This window comes from Lathamus discolor, chromosome 3 (assembly GCF_037157495.1).
Source record: "Lathamus discolor isolate bLatDis1 chromosome 3, bLatDis1.hap1, whole genome shotgun sequence".
In the NCBI taxonomy this organism is placed as follows: Eukaryota; Metazoa; Chordata; class Aves; order Psittaciformes; family Psittacidae; genus Lathamus; species Lathamus discolor.
In genome coordinates, this window is record NC_088886.1 from 7332286 (window position 1) to 7353647 (window position 21362).

At 40.8% G+C, this 21362-nt stretch overlaps 1 protein-coding gene across 1 annotated transcript; it reads right to left on the reverse strand.

The window, feature by feature from the left end:
• Positions 1-515: 515 nt before the first annotated feature.
• Positions 516-21306, reverse strand: SCP2 (sterol carrier protein 2). Its single transcript, XM_065673322.1, has 16 exons — positions 21228-21306; positions 19000-19051; positions 18351-18422; positions 16976-17107; positions 15964-16028; positions 14828-14954; positions 13889-13952; positions 13562-13648; positions 12661-12811; positions 11663-11810; positions 10238-10345; positions 8528-8681; positions 5372-5465; positions 4628-4757; positions 2609-2688; positions 516-1393 (listed from the first exon to the last, which is right to left on the reverse strand). The coding sequence occupies exons 1-16, from the start codon at positions 21270-21272 to the stop codon at positions 1298-1300; spliced, it is 1605 nt and encodes a 534-aa protein (XP_065529394.1). The 5' UTR covers positions 21273-21306; the 3' UTR covers positions 516-1297.
• Positions 21307-21362: the final 56 nt, after the last annotated feature.

Consider the following 21362-nt stretch of genomic DNA (forward strand, 5'->3'; position numbering starts at 1 on the left):
ACAAATGCATGAAAGACCATCCACCAAGACGTTTAGATGCAGACCTACCACAGTGCACATTTGTGAGCTGGAAAAGAAAATTAAACCACCTGCAGCTAGGAAAGTATTCGGGATAAACAGATGTTTGGGCCATGTTATTATTCCTTCCAAGGTATCGAAGGTCAGAACATACAGTAGGCTAGCTTGATTCTGGCCTGATTCAGTGCACCCATTCTTACTGCTCAGCAATCTGTTGAGCATTTGCACTAGGTACGCAGAATTAGCTCATTTTATTATGATTTTAGTTAAACCAGGGAAGTGGAAGTTTATGCCCAAGTTCCTCAGTCATGGCCCACATGTGTGAGGATGTGAGGTGTATATTCCAGACCGAGACACCAGCTTATCTACTAGCAATGTCCAAGGAGTTAAAAACAGATGACTGCAGGGACCCTTCATGACAACCTGTGTAAAACAGTCAGTTCAGTGCATTAACATGAAATCCATGTTTACAAATCTGAGGAAGAGACACACAGAAGAACAGTAAAGTATATTTAATTTTCTATTAAACCTCCAACCAGAATACATTTTCCCAAAACAGAACTTAAAGCTTTTACATTTCAGAATGATCAACATCAGATTTTCTCAGGAGAAAGCAGGTAAAACACTGGTTATACTCCCTCTCTGCTCTCCTGGCAAACCTGATCTTTTGTCCAAGGTGGAAGGTATCAAAATCCTGTGCATCTCAAAGCAACATTCTAGTTCCTCCTTACTTCTGGGTATTTTGTTTCTTTTTTAATTCCAAAGAAGTAATAAGAAAAGGATTTTATAGCAAATTCCTAAAGCCTGTTCTAAAAAAATGCTGTTACAGATCCCCTGTACAAGACCACGTTAATTTAAGCAGCAATAAATTTGCTAGAATGGAAGTCTGAAAGCATTATTACAGCTTCAAAAATATGCAACTAATGTAATTGATATGTCAAACTATCACCTTCCTCCCTCTCTTCCCAGCTAAGCTGAACAGTAAAGCAGCCTCATTCAGCTCTAAGGTTTATAAAACTTTTCATATCGATTAAAACAGAATTGTCACAAATACCCACCATATACCATTTGTAAGAGTTAGTGCCTCAAGCTTAGCTTAAAAATCTTTGCCATAGAGAAACTGATGGAATATATTAAGAGAATTAAGGTCTCTAACCACATAATTTAGGTGAGAGAGGTCCAATCAAACCCAGCCTGCACCATGTTATTGATAATGCCTAGTTTCATTCTACTGTTCATTGTGAAGAATATCGAGTACTAACTGTTTTCTCTAAGGAGCTCAAAGTTTAGCTTTGCCTGGCTGAAGCTGTAGATTCTGAAGTTTCATTGCCATGCCCATGTTCCCAGAGATCTTCAATTTGCCTTGAAAGAATGCCTAAAAAGAAAGAGAGATTCGATGAAATGCAATATCACATATTACCTCAAATGCACCTCCATAGTTATAGGCTATTATGTGTGTGCAGGTCCCAGCCTGCAGTTCTGGAACTCCAACAGTTCTAGCAGACACCAGCATTCACCAAGAAATGTATCTTCTGACATTAGATGATAAAATAGTAAACCGAGGAAGTTGTATGCTTATTGTATTTGTGACACTTAAAGAGAATGAGCTTGGCATTGCTTGTTTCTTGTATTATCATAATGATGGATGTGTACACAAAGCAGGGCAGAATACCCAGTGTTTCAGTGATGACAGCTCATAGAATGAAAGTTCCCTACTTCAGTTGAAGGCAATAAAGCAGTAAGTGCACAGTAGATGCCACAAATTATTTGTTACTCAAATCCCCCCCCAGCCATTACTGGGTCTGTTACTGATTAACTCAATTTTGCTAATCTAGTCTGTGAAGCACACACTAACGATGTGTGGTTTTTCATCCAGACTTTGTAAAAAGATGAACCGCACACACTAGGAATACCCAAACTGGAGATGTAATTTGCGATTGCTTCCGAGTTTCCTATATGTACATTACAACATCTCTGTAACGTGCTTTACCTTCAAATTTCTCCTAGACACAAGTCAGTTCCTGTTATTACCAGACCAAAAACTTAAAAGAATGTTACCCCAAGCACTTCAAATTTAGAAGTACGGAACAGCAACATAAAATCGCCACAAACATCTGGTTTACTTGTGCACTATGGCTGCTGTGGACACACGGATGAATGAAAAATCCCAACCAAATAATCATAGACGTTCAGTGGATGCTCACCTCAATTTCTGGTTTTTAGCATCACAATAACTCCTCAAACTAATGCCAGTTATGACTGTAAAGCCCTTCAAACAGAGGGCCAGTGTTCCACCTTTCTTAAGTCACACTGCCAACAGTAGTTTCACCCTCTTCTCTGCAAACCAAGCAATAATAATATCCCCTTCTGGTTTACCTATATGATGTCTGGGATAATATGCACCTCTTCAAGAGAGTGGATGCTGTCTTTCTTGATTAATCTTACTTTGGCCAAATTGTTCAGGGGAAGTCAAGAATTGTCTTTCTTCAGGTCTGCCACGGCAGTTTTGGAGGGGGGATTTATTTAAATGATTTCAACTTAAACACAGCCAAAACAAACAAGTCAGACCTCTTATCTTCGCTATACTTACTGTCTGAGGATTCATTTTGCCAGTCATGAGGGCTAACAGATCAGTGTCTGCCATTGTAATTGTACAATCCGCCTTCTTATCTGTAAGACAGAGTTGACTATGAAGATTTAAACTGAGAGATGAAACAGCAACAGAGGCTGCAACTCTATGAAGTATCTGCTGATACTACAAGTTAGCAAAATGGTACCGCAAATAAATACAATAGCAGCCATTATAGAAGTATCAGCAAGAGTTCACAAGATCAGCAAGGGATAGCCAAGAGGCATCTGTGCCGCCTTGTAGCACAGACAAGGTGCTACATCCCAATACTGAAGAAAGACAGCCCTTCCTGAAGTGTGCTAAGCAAATTTATTCCTTGCAAAGAAATAATAATTTACCTGTAATCGGACAGAATGTTAACTGCAAGCATTGGCAATCGTCTAAATTTGCTAGTATTTCAACTCAAAGAGATGTGTTTTCCCCTGTGATGCTCTCTGAAGATACTCATCACTGACATTTCTGGCATTTCCTGCCCTCTCCATCAATGGGAACAACATGTGCGTTCTAAAAGCACTCATCTGAATTAATTCAAGTCCAAAAGTTTTTAGGATATTCTTATTAGAAATAAGCTGAAAAATTATCCTCATAAGCTCCAACAGAAATACTGATGTATATACGAAAGGGCTGAAACCTGCGTGTGTGTTTTCCTACACTCATTATGAAAATTGACTCTTTGGTAAAATGCCCATGCAACACAAAACAGTGCTTTTCTTTTTGCAGTAACTTACATCAATGAATTCCAAATCAAACCCTCTGTCATGTTTTTAATTAAAAGCTTTAAGATCCAGGTCCATGGATATATGAAATTCTGACAACTACTGTCTTGGCTTTTTATGTATCACTAGGATGCCTGACTACAGAAATGAGACAAACCCATAAAAGAGAAGTACAATCCTTTGATTTCAATCCTGTAACAGCTGATATAAACTCCCAAGTTCCATTAGAAAAAAAAAAAAAAAGCAGGCATAAATAAGACACAGACTGGGTGGTGGTGGGGAACCTCATCAAATTCTTGGATCTTACAGAATCCTCGGAAACAGTCAAGTTTTATTGCTGCAGAGAAGTAACTTGATGAGATAGACCAGCTTATTGCCTACTCCTCACTTGGGAGCATTGTGTGCAGCTCTGGTGTCCTCAACATAAAAAGGACTTGGAACTGCTGGAACAAGTCCAGAGGAGGACCACGAGGATGATCAGGGAACTGGAGCAACTCCCGTATGAAGACAGGCTGAGAAAGTTGGGGCTGTTCAGCCTGGAGAAGAGAAGGCTGTGTGGGGACCTCACAGCAGCCTTCCAGTATCTGAAGGGGGCCTATAGGGATGCTGCGGAGGGACTCTTCATTAGGGACTGAAGCGATAGAACAAGGGGTAATAGGTTAAAACTTGAACAGGGGAAATTTAGATTGGATATAAGGAAGAAGTTCTTTACTGTGAGGGTGGTGAGGCACTGGAATGGGTTGCCCAGGGGAGTTGTGAATGCTCCATCCCTGGTAGTGCTCAAGTTCAGGCTGGACAGAGCCTTGGGTGACATGGTTTAGTGTGAGGTTGGAACTGGATGATCTTAAGGTCCTTTCCAACCCAAACCATTCTATGATTCTATCAGTGTCTCCAACAAATTACATTTCTGGCCCAAATTTCAAAAGGTGAGAACAACAAAAGCCCTGAGATCTGAATGATTTCATTAGGGTTTTCTTTTAATTGTTATTCCTGTAAGAGTCATCTGACAGATCTGTCTGGAGCTTCTAAGAAAACATGCAGTTATACAGACAGAATTCAAAGACGTTTCATTCTTGGTGCAAACATCATGGATTAGAAGTATCAGTAATAAGAAAAGATTAAAGTGAAGGTAGCTAAGTTTAAAGTTAAGGCAGCTCTACACCACTATTGCTCAAGGTCACTACAGCTTAAACAAAGCATGAATTTACATTCTTGTCATTAGTCTGATGTGTTTTCTGCAATGACATACTAAAATACCACTCACCTGCATTAAGTGCTACGGAGCCTTTGCCATTTTTCACATCTACTATCCAAGTTGCTTCTTTCCCACCAGGACCATCTTTTATTTTGAAGGCAAAGACCCCACCAATTTTCTTGACAAATTGCTCTCCTTCCTGGAATGACCATGTAATGTGTGAATGATTCATTTCCTTCAACATAACTTGAACATAGTTTGAATGAAATAAAGTAATCTAAAAACCTTTACCCTTTCAACAAAAAAGAAATCCCCATTTCCCTCTATCAGGCTTCATTTAAACAGTTTACTAAAAAACAAACACACCCAAAAATATCAAACCAAAACCCCACAAACTAAGACTATCCAGGTATTTATATTAAAATCTATCAACTAAAAAAAATTACCAGTGCCCTAACAGTCTTGTCTTGATGCAAGCCTGACAAAACGGGATTTCTTCCTCTAATCACACTTACAAAGCAAGCAACAGACACCAAGTATAAACTCTAGATTTCCTCATTTAGCTAGAAGCTCCTCATGTACAATCTGAACTTGCCTTTTCTGAAATACCCTTATGCAGGTAGGAACTGGCTGAAAAAAGACGTTTTTAAATCATGGCACAGCATAGAAAGATTTCTGGCACAGCGGAACTCAAAGCTGTAACATTAGTTTCAGTAAGGAGTACTGAGGAAGTGATTGATGATACTGTATACCCATGAGGCTTCACACATGTCCTGTCATAAACTACAACAGGTAAAAAAAGTAGTCAAATACCTCTTGGAGCTTCTTTTCAATCTCTTTGAAGACCAAATGTGACTTAAATCCATCCACTTCCGCGCTGAGAGGCACAGCCGCAATACGGCCGGTGCTGCAATGAGAAACCCAGTCATTTATATCCCTTTAATCACATTTCCTGCATATTCAAATTATCATGAAGAGGCCTCTGACACCGGTGAGAACAGCCACACCAAAACACTTCAGCAGGATAGAGCAAATATATGACATCTACATGAAGCTTACTATCCGATGGGCTTGATAGTCTGAATGACAATCACTTGAAGTACCTACATGTCTTTGCATGTATGGACATGACACTAATCTTATAATGATAGCCGATCATCCATCTTAAGATAAACTAGCAAATACTACTGTTACAGCCGGCGTGAGGGGAGAGCAGCACACGCACCATCTCAGAGAAATACTTTTTTTGGCAAATCTTTTCCTTCCCAATTCAAGTGGGTCTCAACTGTCACAAGAGGTACTATGCATTATTCCCGATTCTCTGGAGCAGTCACCCTACGTATCCTGAATTAACAGCACGAAACCTAATTCTTCATTTCTACAGAGGCTCCCAAAGATGGAAGTACTGATATGTCCAAAGAAATGGCAATTTAAGCAGCAGGAAAAACAAGCTTACAGATATTACCATCTCTTGGCAGCACAGTTCAAAGCTGTGGTCAGGTCTGATATTGTCACAGGGACAGAATCGCTTAAGCAACGTTGCTACAACTTGTGTGGTACTAACGCTACTCCGTAGAAGTATGCAAGGGTAGCAGTAGTAGTGACTGTCTCATCTGAAGAAGGCACATCAATTTTGCTAATAAACCAAGGCTGTACTAACAGGATGTAAAGCTGCAATGTGTCAAAAAAGAACTCTTTCAAAGATTAATCCAAAACAGAATCAAGTCCTGCTGTCATTAACCTTGATGTACATACTTAGCAGCTATTCCTAAAATGACTAATTACATGGTAGCTCTTAATCCAGTGATTAAGATGGGACTGTGCATTGCTTTAGAAAACATGGTATGAAGTATCTTCATTAACATTCATGAAATGCCACCACCTTTGCCCTTACACAATACACATCATCACTCAATTACATAAGAAGTGTCAGGAAAGATCAGCCACGCTGTTTCGTTCTGAAGTCCAATTTATATACATTAGTGCAAATCCTTGTGTCAGGTGCCTCCTGCACACCAAACCCTTGGGAGAATTAGAAGGTTTTAAGCTTCTCTAATGCAAGATCGAACTAGTATTGCTGAGATTTGAGGTGTGCCTAAGAAAGACTTAACATATCTCCATACCAATGAGGGTGAAGTGAGCTGTAGTAAATGAGACTTTAAGTTCTTTCAGGAGAAATATTATCTATACATGCAAAGCTTTTCCTGATAGGAAGGCACTACTTCTAGTAGTACCTCAAGGTTAACAGTACACAAAGAGCAACAGATTCTCTGTTCCATACAGCATTTTGTAAGACAATGCTCAGAGCAATGGAAAGCAGTATATTCCCTACAGAAATCTTTCACCCTGTGACATGAAACTGCACCAACTCCCACTGCCAAGTTTTGTGAGCATGTTTGAAGGGACTCTACGAGAAGACACGTATCACACATTTTCCCATGTGGTCTGCCCTCGTAAAAGTGACAGAATTGCCACAACTGACACTGTACTATAGAAAATCACTGCTACAGCCCTTCAAAGTTCAACTGCTTCTCTCATTACCTAGCCCAAAGATTACATTGTCACCTCCCAGGAATGGCACAGGCCTATCTAAAACAGACATTAGAAACGTGAATTGGGAGGGGAATATTCCTATCTGGAAGTCCAATACCTGATACATTTTTGGAGCAAATATAAAGTATTGGCATCAAGCTTCAAAACCATAATACCCACAAAGAATAGCTCAATCTTTCTAATCGAAGTTGAAAGTAAAAACATAAAGGGGCCTGGTTATTAAAAGAGCATCTCCTGAAATTTTGGTGTATTTACAATTCTGAAGTATCTTCTCTCAGTCCATCCTGGCACAGAACTAGAGCAGACTGCAAGACAGCTTCATAGCAGCATTCTCCTCTCACTCTGACGTGTGCTACCTTGCAAGTGCAAATTCTTTAGCCAGGACGGAAGGAGCAGCATGCCTGAATTCTAAGGAGTGCTTTGAATACCAATGTAATACAGAGCTGAAAACAAGTCTTCATGAAACCAAACCAGTAACCACTGCAGCAGGGAAAACAGTGGGTATGTGTATTCCCATGGATGTCTGGCCTTTTTTGGCAAGTCCTTAGTTTCAACTAAATCATTTTGATGTGGCCTGGTTTGTTCATGGATGGGTTTTTTGTTAGCTTTTTTTTTTCTCCAGACATTAGACTCTTCCTTACAGGAACTCATGTGAGCCATTTCTATGGGACAGTCTGCTCTTTCCAGTAATTCAGAACTCACACTGCAAGAACAGACACTGTTTAAATTACAATCTCTTGTATACACCTGTGGTGCTGCAGGTACACAACAGTTCCAATTGCTGAGCAATTTCTAGTTTACGGTGCAATCTCTTCCTTCCACAGAGGCAAACAGTAATCCTAAAAATAATACATTTTGAAACACAGAGATATGGGAGCACGGTCAGCACAAAGTGACTTTAGTTTACACCACCACTGAACCCACTGCTGAAGTTTCCAATTACAGAATAGAATCACAGATTGGTTTGGGTTGGCAGGGACCTTAACGCTCATCCAGTGACAGGGACACCTTCCACTGGAGCAGCTTGCTCCAAGCACCTGTGTCCAACCTGGCCTTGAGCACTGCCAGGGATGGGGCAGCCACAGCTTCTCTGGGCACCCTGTGCCAGCGCCTCAGCACCCTCACAGGGAAGAGCTTCTGCCTAAGAGCTCAGCTCAGTCTCCCCTCTGCACTTTAAAGCCATTCCCTTTGTCCTGTCCCTACAGGCCCTTGTCCCAAGCCCCTCTCCAGGTTTCCTGCAGCCCCTTTAGGCACTGGAGCTGCTCTAACGCCTCCCCTTCAGGAGCCTTCTCTTCTCCGCGCTGAAGCCCTCGGGAGCGCTGTCCTGCTCTCTGCAGCGTGAAGGACGAGCACCGTGCGGGGCCCCGCTGTCTGCTCCGGACCCAGCCGCGGCAGGGCAGGCGCACGGCGTCTCACCTGCGGTGTCCCGGGAAGCCCATGCCGTACAGCGTCACCACCGCGGCCCCGCCGAGGCCCAGGTTGTGCTGCAGCGCGACCTTTGCCCCGGGGACCTGCCGCCGCCCGGCCAGGCCGCGCAGCTGCCAGCAGAGTTCGGCGCACTGCGCCAGGCCTGAGGAATCGAGCACAGAGCGACACAAGGAACACGCAATGGGTATGTGCCAAAAACCCCCCTCCTTGGAAAGACATTCAGGGACTACTAAAGACAGGATTTGAGAACGTTAATCCAGGTGCATAGAAACAGCTTTTCTTGGGAGGCCCAAAATGAAGGTGGATCCCTTTCCATTACAGCCCGATTTTCAGCTGGCATTTCCCCTCCATCTCCCCTCACTATCGGCTATTTCTGCAACGGTGATCCTGTTCCATCACACGTTTCTTCTTCCCTCCATCCCTTCCTCTCCTTTCTCCCAGGTAACTGTGCAGGCATCCCTATTTTACACATGGCACTGTACACACTGCCAACTGAAACATTACAAACAGGGAGAGAAAGAGCGTTGTCATTCCAGGCAGAGAGGAGAATTAACAGGTTTCATTTACACTCTCACAGCCTCAAGGAGAGAATGTGTACGGTGGTACAACCTGCCCTGGAATGATTTGGTAACTTAAGGTGACTTGTATGACCTCTGACTGGCACACAGCCGGCCTCCAGACTGTTCTAGAGTGAAATTAAGCTGACAGCCTGTAGACATGGTCATTTTCTGCTTTTTAACTCTTTCCTCCGTCCCATGGCAATAGAAACGGGCACACCAGTAACTGCCTCTACATGTATCACTGAGTAACTGACAAAGACTGAACACAAACCTAGCGATGTAATGCTCCCATCCTGTTAGAGATACCCACAGTCTCATTTACACAGTATGTTCTCCTTCCAAAGCTGCCTAATACTCTCTCCACCCATCAACTGCAGGCTATCCAGCTGCTAGGATTAAGATTTGTTCTTTTGCAAGGTTTCCTCTTCTCCAGTTTTCTAACAGCTTCTCATTTCCAAACAAGGAAGGTGAATTATCCTCACAAATCCAAATACATTATATCCATTTTATATGCTTGCATATCCATTATATATGCTTATATATCCATTATATATACTTATACATCCATTATGTATGCTTGCTCATTTGGAAGCAAGCACAGCAGTTTGAAGAAAACAAAAAACAAAAGGAAAAAGGAAAGCCCATGTTGCTGGGAAATGATACCCGAGCTTCCGCTGTAAACATCAGGTAAATATTCTGCCATCCAAGTGTTACAGAAATAGCTTTTATTACAGCTAACAAGGGTACAGGCTATTCAGCTGCAGTAAAAATCTTCCAAATCTGAATTTTAAAGGATGAAAATGGGAAAATTCAAACTCCATTCAGCAGGAGCTATACTACTGAGCAATTATTTAGCAAAAAGTTAAGCTGTTCTGCAAGCTGCTTTAGTAACAGGGGGGAAAAAAGCACCATAAAATTAAGCGCTCACGATCAAAAGCACACTCCAAGTCTTTTGGTTTGAGCAATCCTACACGGTCAACCTGCCTTAGTTGGAAATGAGAATCAACTCCGGAGCTTCCTTCTAGTCTCATGAAGCCTGCATGTTTCATACAGACAAATGCAAGTGGGAAGCATCTGCTGGCCCAAGAGCTGTATCTTGTATCTAACTGGTGTGACTAAATGACATGGTTTTGCATACCTGTAGCACCAAGTGGATGTCCCTTGGAAATCAAGCCACCGCTAGGATTAATAACCCATTTTCCTCCATAAGTATTATCTCCTCTGTCAATCAGGTCACATGCTTTTCCTATAAAACAGTAATTACAAAAGTAATCGCTTTTAAGTGATTTTTCAATTCTGTTGTCACCAAGTTGCAAGTACCAGCTCAGTTTTGCACAATGTGGTTTATGCCATTTCACTAATCGCTAATTAGACTAATGTCTAATGAGCCTACTATTTCAAGATAAGTTTCACATACTACTAAGGTCAGACTGACTGAAAGGTGGTGAGAATTGCACTATTAATTTACTATACACAAGACTTACTGGACAGTCAAGTAGCATCAGAATTGTTCTTTATCTTCAATTAAAAGAATTAATCTAAAAAGCTTAATGTTCTGATTTAAACAGCATCAAACATTTACTGGTTTTACTGTAGATACCATAAAAACCATGAGAAGGATAACAGTAGAAAGCAAGCAGTGGCAAATACTGTAAGACCTACAAACACAGGAAGTCTTCCTAAAGTTCCACAAACTTGCTTCAGTGAGAAGTTTAGACATAACACAATACACCACCTAGTGACAGAGTATGATATTTTCCCCAATTAAAAACAAATTAGAGAAAGACTACATCGGATGGTCATTTATACAAAGCACGAATACATTTAAATACATCAAATGCTAAAGTAGCAGTTCAATGCATTCTTTATTTGAAATCAGAAAACCTCTTCAGTAGAAAATTGTAATGGCTGGACTTACATAAAAGAACTACACTCCACTGCCATTTAATGTGTTGTAAATACACTCACTTCCCTGAATTAAACTAATCTGGACAGATTGTGCATTGTTACCCTTTTGGCTTTAGAGGCATGTTCGCAACTTGCCAACAACTCTTTCTTTTCAACAGCAAATATGTTTCAAGATTTTGAGAAAAGTCACACTGAAGATGAGTAACATGCCCTCTACAGGCAGTTCTTGTCTCATTTTTATCTTCTTAAAAGGAAGTACAAAGATGGAGGGAAATCTTGGGGTAGGTAGCTATATGGCCCTGAAAAGGGGGCATAACACCAAGAAAGATCACGAGTCCTCAGTTTCCTTGTACTGCTTGCTTAAAAGAGCCACCCCTGCACATACTAGCCATAGGATTTCACATAGTTGCCCAACACTTTAATTAGCTTTGTAGATTTCTTCAGAAATCACACTAAAGTGATTCTAGAGTTTGCAGGTCTTCCTTATGTTACCACAGTGCTAACTTGCTTTTCCCTCTTATGAAGTCAGCCACTACGACTTTCAAATACAGACTGTCCAATAGACAGTTCAAAGTTTTGATTATATGAACAGATACAAAGGCATTTTTAATGCTTTCTATTTTACTAAAACAATGCTCTCCATTGATGCTGTTACCTTCTGGACAGAGTCCCAGCGCTTCATAGGTGATGAACTCATTAACTGAGAAACAGTCATGAAGTTCGATCACATCAACATCTGTAGGTTTTAGGCCTGCTTTTTCAAAACACTTTTCAGCAGCTTTTTTAGTCATATCATAGCCAACCTGCAGTGAGAAGAAATTGTACCTTAAAATGTCATTAAAGACACATTAAAATTACAAGCAATTTCATTTCTACACTTAATTTTAAATGTGTTTCTATCTACGTTGAAATTGAGGTAGGAGGTGGCATTCTAATTATTTTTCATGCATCTTATATCACAGTTTAATATTCATACAGTATGAATTGCATAGAAAGAAATAATACATTCTAAGTCTTGATGTTGGCATGTGGAAGCTTTTCTGGCAAATATCCTCTGTTTTCTCAACCTTGCTCACAAGCTAAATTGCTCCTTTGCATGACTCAGGCCAACAGCCTTGAAACAAAGCCTCAAACTGTCTTGCTGCCTTTTTCAATCAGCTATCTAACTAGAACTGTATTTGAAACCCAAACAGAGCATGACTGTAGCAGAAACTATTGGGTTTTCTAATGGTTGACTTACATCCAATTATTTCTACCAGTTTGCAGTGGGATCCAGATTTCACAGTTCATGTCTTTCCCTTCATTCTACTTAACCAGGTAGTGACTATACCCAACAGGTTATTTCAACATTACACAGACATAAGTAAAATTGTTTTAAATAAAGAAACCTTCTTGCTTTTCAATTAAGAGCAGCCTTTAACTAACTGGTTGAAAATGAGCGGTTTGATAGCCTGTTTATAAAGTTCTGACTATTATTCCACAACCATACTCATTGCTTCTTCCACCTGCCCAAATTAAATTACTTTTATATTTGCCACAGAGTATAATTTGTTTGCTAACTGACATGGAAATGTCTACAGTATCATTAAGACTTGCAGGTATTAAAAAACCCAACACTGAGGAGTACCAGGGAATACAGAACTGTAAACCTACCATCTTCATACAACTGTTTTCTTCAAATGTGCTTGGATAATCAGTAGCCATCACCTGGGCTAGAATTTCCACAGATTGTGGCTGCAACTCATGCCTTTCCACAAACTCCTCGCTAGCCAAAACTGCAGCTGCAGCACCATTTGATGTTGGACTGATTGGAAGAAAAATAATGATGTCAGCATTCTGTATTAGTAATGTCAATCTTCCATTGAATTATCTTTTAATGCAAACCAAAACAACCCAAAAAGGACGAGCAAAAAGACACTTTGGCTGATGCCACTGAAACTATAAATTCCATCACTGTCTGCTGGACACTTTAAGTAATAGTCTTAACAGACATTCAAAAAGCATGACATCAAAATGAAAACAAATCTTTATGGGTTTTTTTTCAATTTAGAAACAGTATCAAAGCTTCTACCTGGCTATAGACATTATTAGTAACAAGCCTTTCAGGAGGGTATAGGAAAGGCTGAAGAGAAGAATTAACACTTAACAGCAGTGGATGTTCTTTATAAAAGATACAGAATCAAGTGTTCAAGGCCAGGTTGGACAGAGCCTTGGGTGACAGGTTCTAGTGTGAAGCATCCCTGTTCATGGCAGGGGGGTTGGAACTTGATGATCTTAAGATCCTTTCCAACCCAAACCATTCTATGGTTCTATGAATGACAAGAGAGACCCAAAGTACTAAATACATTACAGCTTACTGCGTTATGCTGTGAACAAGTACCTAGACAGTGTTTTGTCAGCACAGAGATTCCACATGTTTTATTTATAAGAAGTTTTACTTCAAATAATCTGTCCATTTTAATTCACATGCAAACAGACTTTTATTTAACTAGATGTCCTACCGTATTTGGCTTAACATCAAGTTTTATTCCACAATGCTAAGTCCTCTCCTTACCAACACTGTAAGACAGTCAAGAAATCAAAAATCTTGCGAGAATGCAAAACTTCATCTAATGTGTACTTCTGTTGGAACTGGGAATACCTGGCAAGAACAGACAGACACCATCTTTTAGTACAGCCCTTAGCAGTAAACACACTAATATCACACTGTTAGGCGGATACAGAGCTGATTTTACAAAATGTAAGGCACTGGATCTAGAGTTTATGCTCGGTATAGTTTTCACTCCCTAAGAAATAATATACTCTAAAAATAATACTCAGTTTTGCATGATGTTTTTAACAGCAACATATGTTCGGTGCAGAGGTAGAGTACGTTACTCACGGGTTGTTAGTTGAGTGGCTGTGATTCTTCCATGCAATTTTTGCGAAGTATTCTGGATTTGTCCCTGGAAGGGGAAAGAAAGCTGTGCTGAAATGTTTGTTTACCCAAGCGGTGCTAACACAGCATTTTAAATATTGGTTTGACCTTTACAAGCATCTTTACAAGAGACTCATTGTCATCAAAGCTTTCCTTAGAACTCAACTCAGGTCTAAAAATTAGATAAAGGCTATTAAAAAGAACTGAGTTTTAGCTAGCAGACATCCTATTTGGGTATTTAACACTTACTGACATAAAAATACAGAAAATAAGTGCATTTTATTTGAGATACTATTGTATTACTGAAACTTGAATGCCCATTTTCCTATCGGTGCAAAACAGCTGTGGTGAAATACTGGAGTCTGTCTAAACTTTTCCCACATACTAGTCTAAAACTCAGAGCACATAAAAGATGCTCAACCCACCAGCCTGTTATCTTGGAGCCAATTCCTTTGTCTGCTGAGGGGGTAAGAAATGGCAGTGGCAGCAGCCTAGTGCTATAGATTGAATGAAATACCCAAAAGCTTTTGTGAGGCAATTCAGCCTCAAGCCCCTCTCCCTATCCTAAGACACATGGAAAAAATGCAGGAAGTTACACAATCTTACTGCCCAGATCTTACAAAAGCACAAACCATTTCATTAGCATGATTACCAGACACTCTGTATCACAGCTTTATTTTGCCTTCTGATGGTTTTGCTTGCCTACACATCACCAACTTTTCTGTAGGCAACTCTTTATCCAAATGTATTCCCATATGTGTTAGCTGTAGCTGCTGCAGTTGTAGTACTTGGGTAAAAGAAAGGACACTGAATACCACCAGTTTTAAAAACCAAAATGCTAATAAATTTTAATTCACTTCATTAGAAGAGGACAATGAAAAAGAATGATGTCTTTTAACATACCATATTTCTCCATATGTTCTTTGCCAGCATTTGCAAACATCTGAGGTGCTACTGGAGCACTTGCTAAGCCATATTTATTTATCATAATTTCCAAATGTTTGTCGATTGGATTAGTTCTGTCTGAAAACTAAAAAGAAGAGGAAGAGTCATAAAGCAAGTCATAGCTTCCTTTTCTTTACGAGATCACCACAAAAGTGCTATGTATTTCAAGCAAAACAGAGGGGTCTGATATTTTCATAAGTCCACTGGACATGCTGCACCTTAGTGACATTCATTGAAGCATTCTTAACTTCCCAACAAAAAGAAAGAGTAAACAAGCAGAAAATACGTAACTGTATAATCACTGCAATGATTCATGGCAAGGACTATTCCTATTTGACTTCTCACCTCAGCTTAAAATCCTACAGTTAATGTAGTTCCAAGTTATAAAATCAACACTGTATTAGTATTTTTAAGGAAGCTTAGATGAAGTATCATAAAGCATGTTAAAGATAACTCTTATTCCAAATCAGTTGTTAAATTTAATATTTCTCACCCAAACCTCTGCATATATAATAAACTTCGCAGTTGTGTAGTTAAATGGGCTCTAATATTGCTTGCCAGACATACGAGCTCTAATATTGCTTGCCATAAGGCAGAATACAAACAACCCACACAGACACTTCTCCAGTAAAAACAAAGAAGAGGCAGGTAAGAAAGGTTTACAAAAGCCATTCATTGCTGGGAAAGTGCTCAACTGAGTAAGCATCAAGCAAAAAGCCAGAAGACCCAGATTCTTTCTTTGATTTCCTGTGTCCTTTTGATAAAGACATTTCAATTGCTCAGTGCTTCAGTATTCTATCCAGTGTTTTCATTATTCCCTGTTTACCCTGCCTTTAACGTATTGGCAAAATACTAAAAGCATGACATACCAGCAAAAAACTCATTCTAGAACATTCCACAAAATGTGTGTATCACAGCTGCAATCAGAATCATAAAACTCATTAAAAGTTTCTATGGATCAAAACAACGCCTTATTTTGTAATCATCTACAGCAACATCTTAAAGCAACCAGTATTTATTAGCATATGTCTCAGAGAACAAGGAGGTGTATGTAATCTACGAATGTAATGAAATGTATGGAGCATTTCACTTACACCTGAGGCAAGGGATCCTTTTGCCATCCTCTCAAAGCCAAGGGCCAGAACACAGTCTGCCAAACCTTAAGATAAAAATTGTGGCTATTTAAAACGCAATGTAATGATAAATGACATTATGTACTAACGATTCAATAACAAGAGATATACATAAATACCTACCAGCTGTTCTTCCTCCTTTCTTCATTTTTGAAGGAGAGACAAATTGGGGTGGGAATTATACTGATACAAACATATTGATACTGAAGAATGAGAGATGACTACAGGGGTTGGGTTTACTTTCAACCTGTTTGACAGCAATTATCATAGATGACCAAGCACTTACATCTCTGCTACAAATACTACAATAATCATACAGAATGTTACTATAGTTTTCATTCCAGAAACATCAGCACTTAAGTGCAAGAAAGTATCAAAGTCCGCAAAGGAACTGCAGAAAGAGAAGTAGAGACCCATCTGTCAGTTCAAAGCATGGTCTGTCACAAGGCATTGCTCTCTTCCCCTCCCTTCCAAAAAATGCATTGGTCAAATACTGGTGGTAACTTCAAGTTAAAAAAGAAGGAAAAAGCCAAGCTTTTTAGCAGATTCTTTCCTCCTTTTCATCCTGCAGAGTCTAGTGTCTATAATGCAACTTCTTCTGCACTACTCCAGACAATTCTTCCAGGAAAATCTTACCTGTCTTCCTACTTACAAGGTTCATGCAGCTTCTGACACAGGAAAGAACGCTTCTATCCATAAGCACCATCTTACTGCATCACTGACATAGTCTCTTAGGTGCACACATGATGTTCTAGTGATAGACTTGCTCTTTTAAGTGCTTGGTCTTATATTTGCATATATGTAAGTGATCAACTTTTTCAGCTGAGTGAGGCAGAAAACACCACTTTGCCTATGAGGATAGTACACTTACAACTCGGAGTACTCACACATTCACTAGTTCCATTCTTCATTCAAGTTGTATTTATAGAAATAGAGAGTATGTATTACCCAGCCCCAGAACAAAACAACTCACCTCCTTCTACTAGTTGCCTGGCCATGAACAAAGCAGTTGATCCAGTAGCACAGTTGTTGTTAACATTAATGATAGGAATGCCAGTCAAACCCAAACCATGATAGATTGCCCGTTGTCCACAGGTCGAATCACCTTTATGCATGGACACAACATTAAAATAAGGTACATACTCAAACTTGACTAGCAAAACAAAATCCAACCATGTGTGTGCAATGCTAATACTTCAACAGTAAATGTGAACTTTTGAACTGTCATCTTGAATATCTCCCAAGTACCCACTGTACAAGAACCTTAGAAACAAGATGGAAATCATCATATTTTATAAACATAAATGAGCCTTGCTTCTGTGATAACAGGCTGTGAATAAATGGAAGGTAACTGGACAGGACAGAAACATCTTACAGGTGTGGCTTAGAAGCTGCTAGAAGTATCCCAGCTGACTGACCCTACTAATGTCCTAATACAGTCATTAATAGAGAAACAGGAAGTAAGTAAACAGAAAACTCTCTGGAATGGAAACAAATTTCCTATAATAGAAATCTGACTGCTTTGAGAAATATACCAGGCATCTATGTACTGGAGTGGCAAGAAAAGGTTCAAACCAGTCACTTAACACCATCTCCTTTCACTACATTAAGCAGTAACTGAAAGTTAAAAGCTTCCGCTAAGGGTGTCTACTAGAAAACTGTTTGGAGGGTTGTGCTGGTTTTGGCTGCTTCAGCTGTAAAGCATTATTCTGTAGCCACGCTAATGCATGTACTCTCACTAATCTTATACAGTACATTAAATCATGGTTATCTTTCTATGTATGTCCACACAAAAAAGTTATGAACCTCTTACAGAGTACATCTCATCTATCACTTACAAGTTGAGTCCAAGCACATACCTCTGTTGTGTTCTTGGGCTGAAAGTGCAAGGACACATTACAGTTTTGATCCCCCAAATACCCCCTAGCAAGTCCAGAGCAGTGAACAAACAAGCATATCCACTCCAGTGTGCACACAGCATCACACAGAGAATAAACGACTTTCAAGTCCACTGCCATAAACATTGTCATACCTAAGGTTTGCACCACCTGAATAAATACACAACCTGATCTTGCTGAGAGTTACTTGCATAAAACATATTTGCAAGATACAACTTTATATAAGTCTTTCCATACCCATGACTACAGCTGTAAACTCCATACATACACAGACACAGATCTCTGCCCACTAAAAAGAATAGATATTTTTAAAGTCTGAGACAGTTCTACACAATTAACTATAACCTGAAATGGATGGGATCCCCCACACTTTATCCACACAGATGTGGACAAGCTTTATCTACATAGATGTCTGCAAATGTCACATCGCAACCAAATGACATTACTTACCATAAACATAACCCACACATGCTTGCTCCACTTCTGAGTAATGAATCCCAGCATCAGCTAAAGCCTTTTGGCCTAAAAGAAGTTAAAGAGTTGAAAAGAAGTTAAAAGTTGAAGAAAAAAACCCCACCAAACCCATCTCTCACAACCAGAACAAGCAGACCCAGAGTACTAGGTATTATTCATGCATTCACAAACAAGAAAAAGAGACAGCTGTAAAAATTACCTCTTATATGATGCAGATGGTTAATATAATCTTGCATCTTAATTCTCATAAAGACAATTTTGCAGTGTTTTGAGCTCTGAACAAGCTCCTCTATCAGAAAATTTCATGCATCTGTGTTCATGCACATTGTCTGTCCCAATGAAAGTACATTTGAAGAATATCAACAGGATATAGGTAATAATATAGGACACTTAAAATAAATGTCCCAGTCAATTTTAAGCTGTCCTTCTGACTTCAGCACGGGAAGGCAGTTAATTGAATGGGTCAGTTAAGGATTTTGTGAGTTTTTTATCAGTTTTAGATTTGCTTTTAATACGTATCTATTTACGGAACAGCAGTATTCCCTCATATGTATAACAAAAATATTAACTGTCAGACTTAAAATATGTGTCAGCAATCAAACTAAATGCTTCATTATTAAATTACCTGCCTCCTTAGCCATGTCAGGATAATCCATGCTTTCACTAGGCTTTGCAAACTGATGAGAAAAAACAAGGAAAACAAACAAGAAACCGAACAAGAACAAATGACAGTGAGATTTAATAGCTCTTTTGCTCCAAATGGTATATTTAAAGCTTTATATTTAACTTAGAAATAGGTTTGTGAACAATCAGCTTTAAATAATGCAAACAATTTCATTTAATTGACCCAAAAGCACATGCACAAAACCTGCTCAATTCCCAAGTGCTACATACAGGCCCTGTTGTTAGCCTGTGATGGCTAACAACAGAAAACAGTACTCAGGACCATCTTTGCTCAGTGTTAAAGATCCATGATTTAAATGGAGACATACAGTAACCGTGTCCAAAGCCTCTGGGTAGGACAGAGAATAACTGTCATCCTCACTGATTCATTGTAACACAAGACATAATCTTCACTAAGGCTTTGATAAGTATTTCCCTTCCACTTTATTTTGTTATCCTCCTCTTTGTAACAAGAAAATGCTTGGGTTTTGTGTGGAACTTAATTCTGTATAAAGCCTCGCTTTCCTGAGCCTTATTCCCCTTTGTTACAAATCCTGTCACACCTTACCTCTCCCCAGAGAGGTGGTATTTCTGTTTTCTTTGTAGTATAACTCATTAGAAACCACCAACAAACATATGTTGTGCATTTTTACATCATTCACAAAAGGTGTCACTGCTAAAATACCCCACCTCATACTAACAACCTGTAGTTCTATGCATTATTCGACCTTCACTGTGCTCGGCCTTTTGGCTAAGATCAAGTGTAGTAAAAGGTAATATGCTAACTCCTGACACTCACCACCAGCTCCAGCCGTTCACGACACTTAGCTGTACTTTCTGTAGTGCCTCATTTCCTTAATTTAGACAGAGAACCTTTGTACTGAAGGTCACAAGGAAAATCAGTCAGTGAATTGATGGCTGCAGAAGTCTGTAAGAGCAATTGGCGCTATCCGGGCTAATGAAGAGGGGAAAAGAGTACTGACAATTTCTCACTAAGCTGGTAACCGAGATGATGATCCACTTATAAAAATGCAAGGCACGGTCTGTGGGCCTGACAGTGACACATGCAGGCAGCACAGACGGTTGTTTTGAGAAGGTATACTCACCTTTAGAAGACATTACATCATTAAGATTAAAAAGGAGAAAGGATACAGATTGGATATAAGGAAGAAGTTCTTTCCTGTTAGGGTGGTGAGGCACTGGAATGGGTTGCCCAGGGAAGCTGTGAGTGCTCCATCCCTGGCGGTGTTCAAGGCCAGGCTGGACAGAGCCTTGGGTGACATAGTTTAGTGCGAGGTGCCCCTGCCCATGGCAGGGGGATTGGAACTGGATGATCTTGAGGTCCTTTCCAACCCAAACTATTCTACAGGACTTCATGATAGAATAGCTAAGATGCAGTTTGGTGTCTGACAAGTTTTAGTTGTCTGTTCCACACTCCTGTTCCCTCCTTGAGCATATCACAAGTGAGTGTAAGCAATATATGAGAGTTTATCACCACTAAACCATGTCTCTAATGTCTTTCCAATACCTCCAGGGACGGTGACTGCAGCCCTGCCCTGGGCAGCCTGTTCCAACGCCTCAGCACCCTTTGGGGAAGGAATTTCTCTTCACATCCAATCTAAACCTCCCCTGGTGCAACCTGGGGCCATTTCTTCTTATCCTGTTAGTGGATACCTGGGAGAAGAGACCGACTTCCACCTCACTGCGGCCTCCTCTCAGGCAGCTGTAGCGGAGCCACGCTGTGTGTGCTCTGTTGGCCACCGAATGGCCAGATTTGGTGCCAGTCCCCACCACCACATCTGCACGGCACCTGCTCTGCTGCTGCCAGCTCCCCCGGAGCCCTCCAAAACACTGGGCCAAGCCCTTGGCCAGAGGCTGCGGTGACAGGGCACCCACCCTGCCCGCTACAGATCTGTTCACGGGCTCTCGCAGCTGAGCTTCTCGATGTTTAACTTGGCCGGTGGCTCAGCTCTCACCAGCCGAAGGTGAACTCTGCACGGAGCCGCTGTGGCCCAGGCCCGACCCGCAGGCCCAGGCCGGCGCCGTACACCACAGGGGACGCCCGAAGCGGAGCAGATCTGCCGGGGCCGACCCCCCCGACACACGCACACAGCGGCACAGCCAGCGCCGCCGGGCCCCGCCGTGCCCCCCCGCTCCGCCTCAGCGGGGACGGCGCAGGCAGCCCCGTACCTTGGTCATGCCAACGCCCACCACGAACACCCGGCGACGGACCATGATGGCGGCGGAGCCCCTGTGCCCACTCCGCTCCGCTCCGCTCCGGCCGCCGCACCGCCGGCAGCGCTGCGCCAACCCAGGGCGAGCCCG

Bases quoted from the DNA above. Each gene is read 5' to 3' on its own strand.
- SCP2 (XM_065673322.1), bottom strand. From the start codon at position 21,272: ATGGTCCGTCGCCGGGTGTTCGTGGTGGGCGTTGGCATGACCAAG. The intron at 13,649-13,888 runs GTGAGTAACGTA...TGTTCTTGCCAG, and splicing joins AGCCACTCAACTAACAACCC to GTATTCCCAGTTCCAACAGA. The intron at 5,466-8,527 runs GTGAGACGCCGT...TTCTCATTGCAG, and splicing joins GGCTTCCCGGGACACCGCAG to CACCGGCCGTATTGCGGCTG.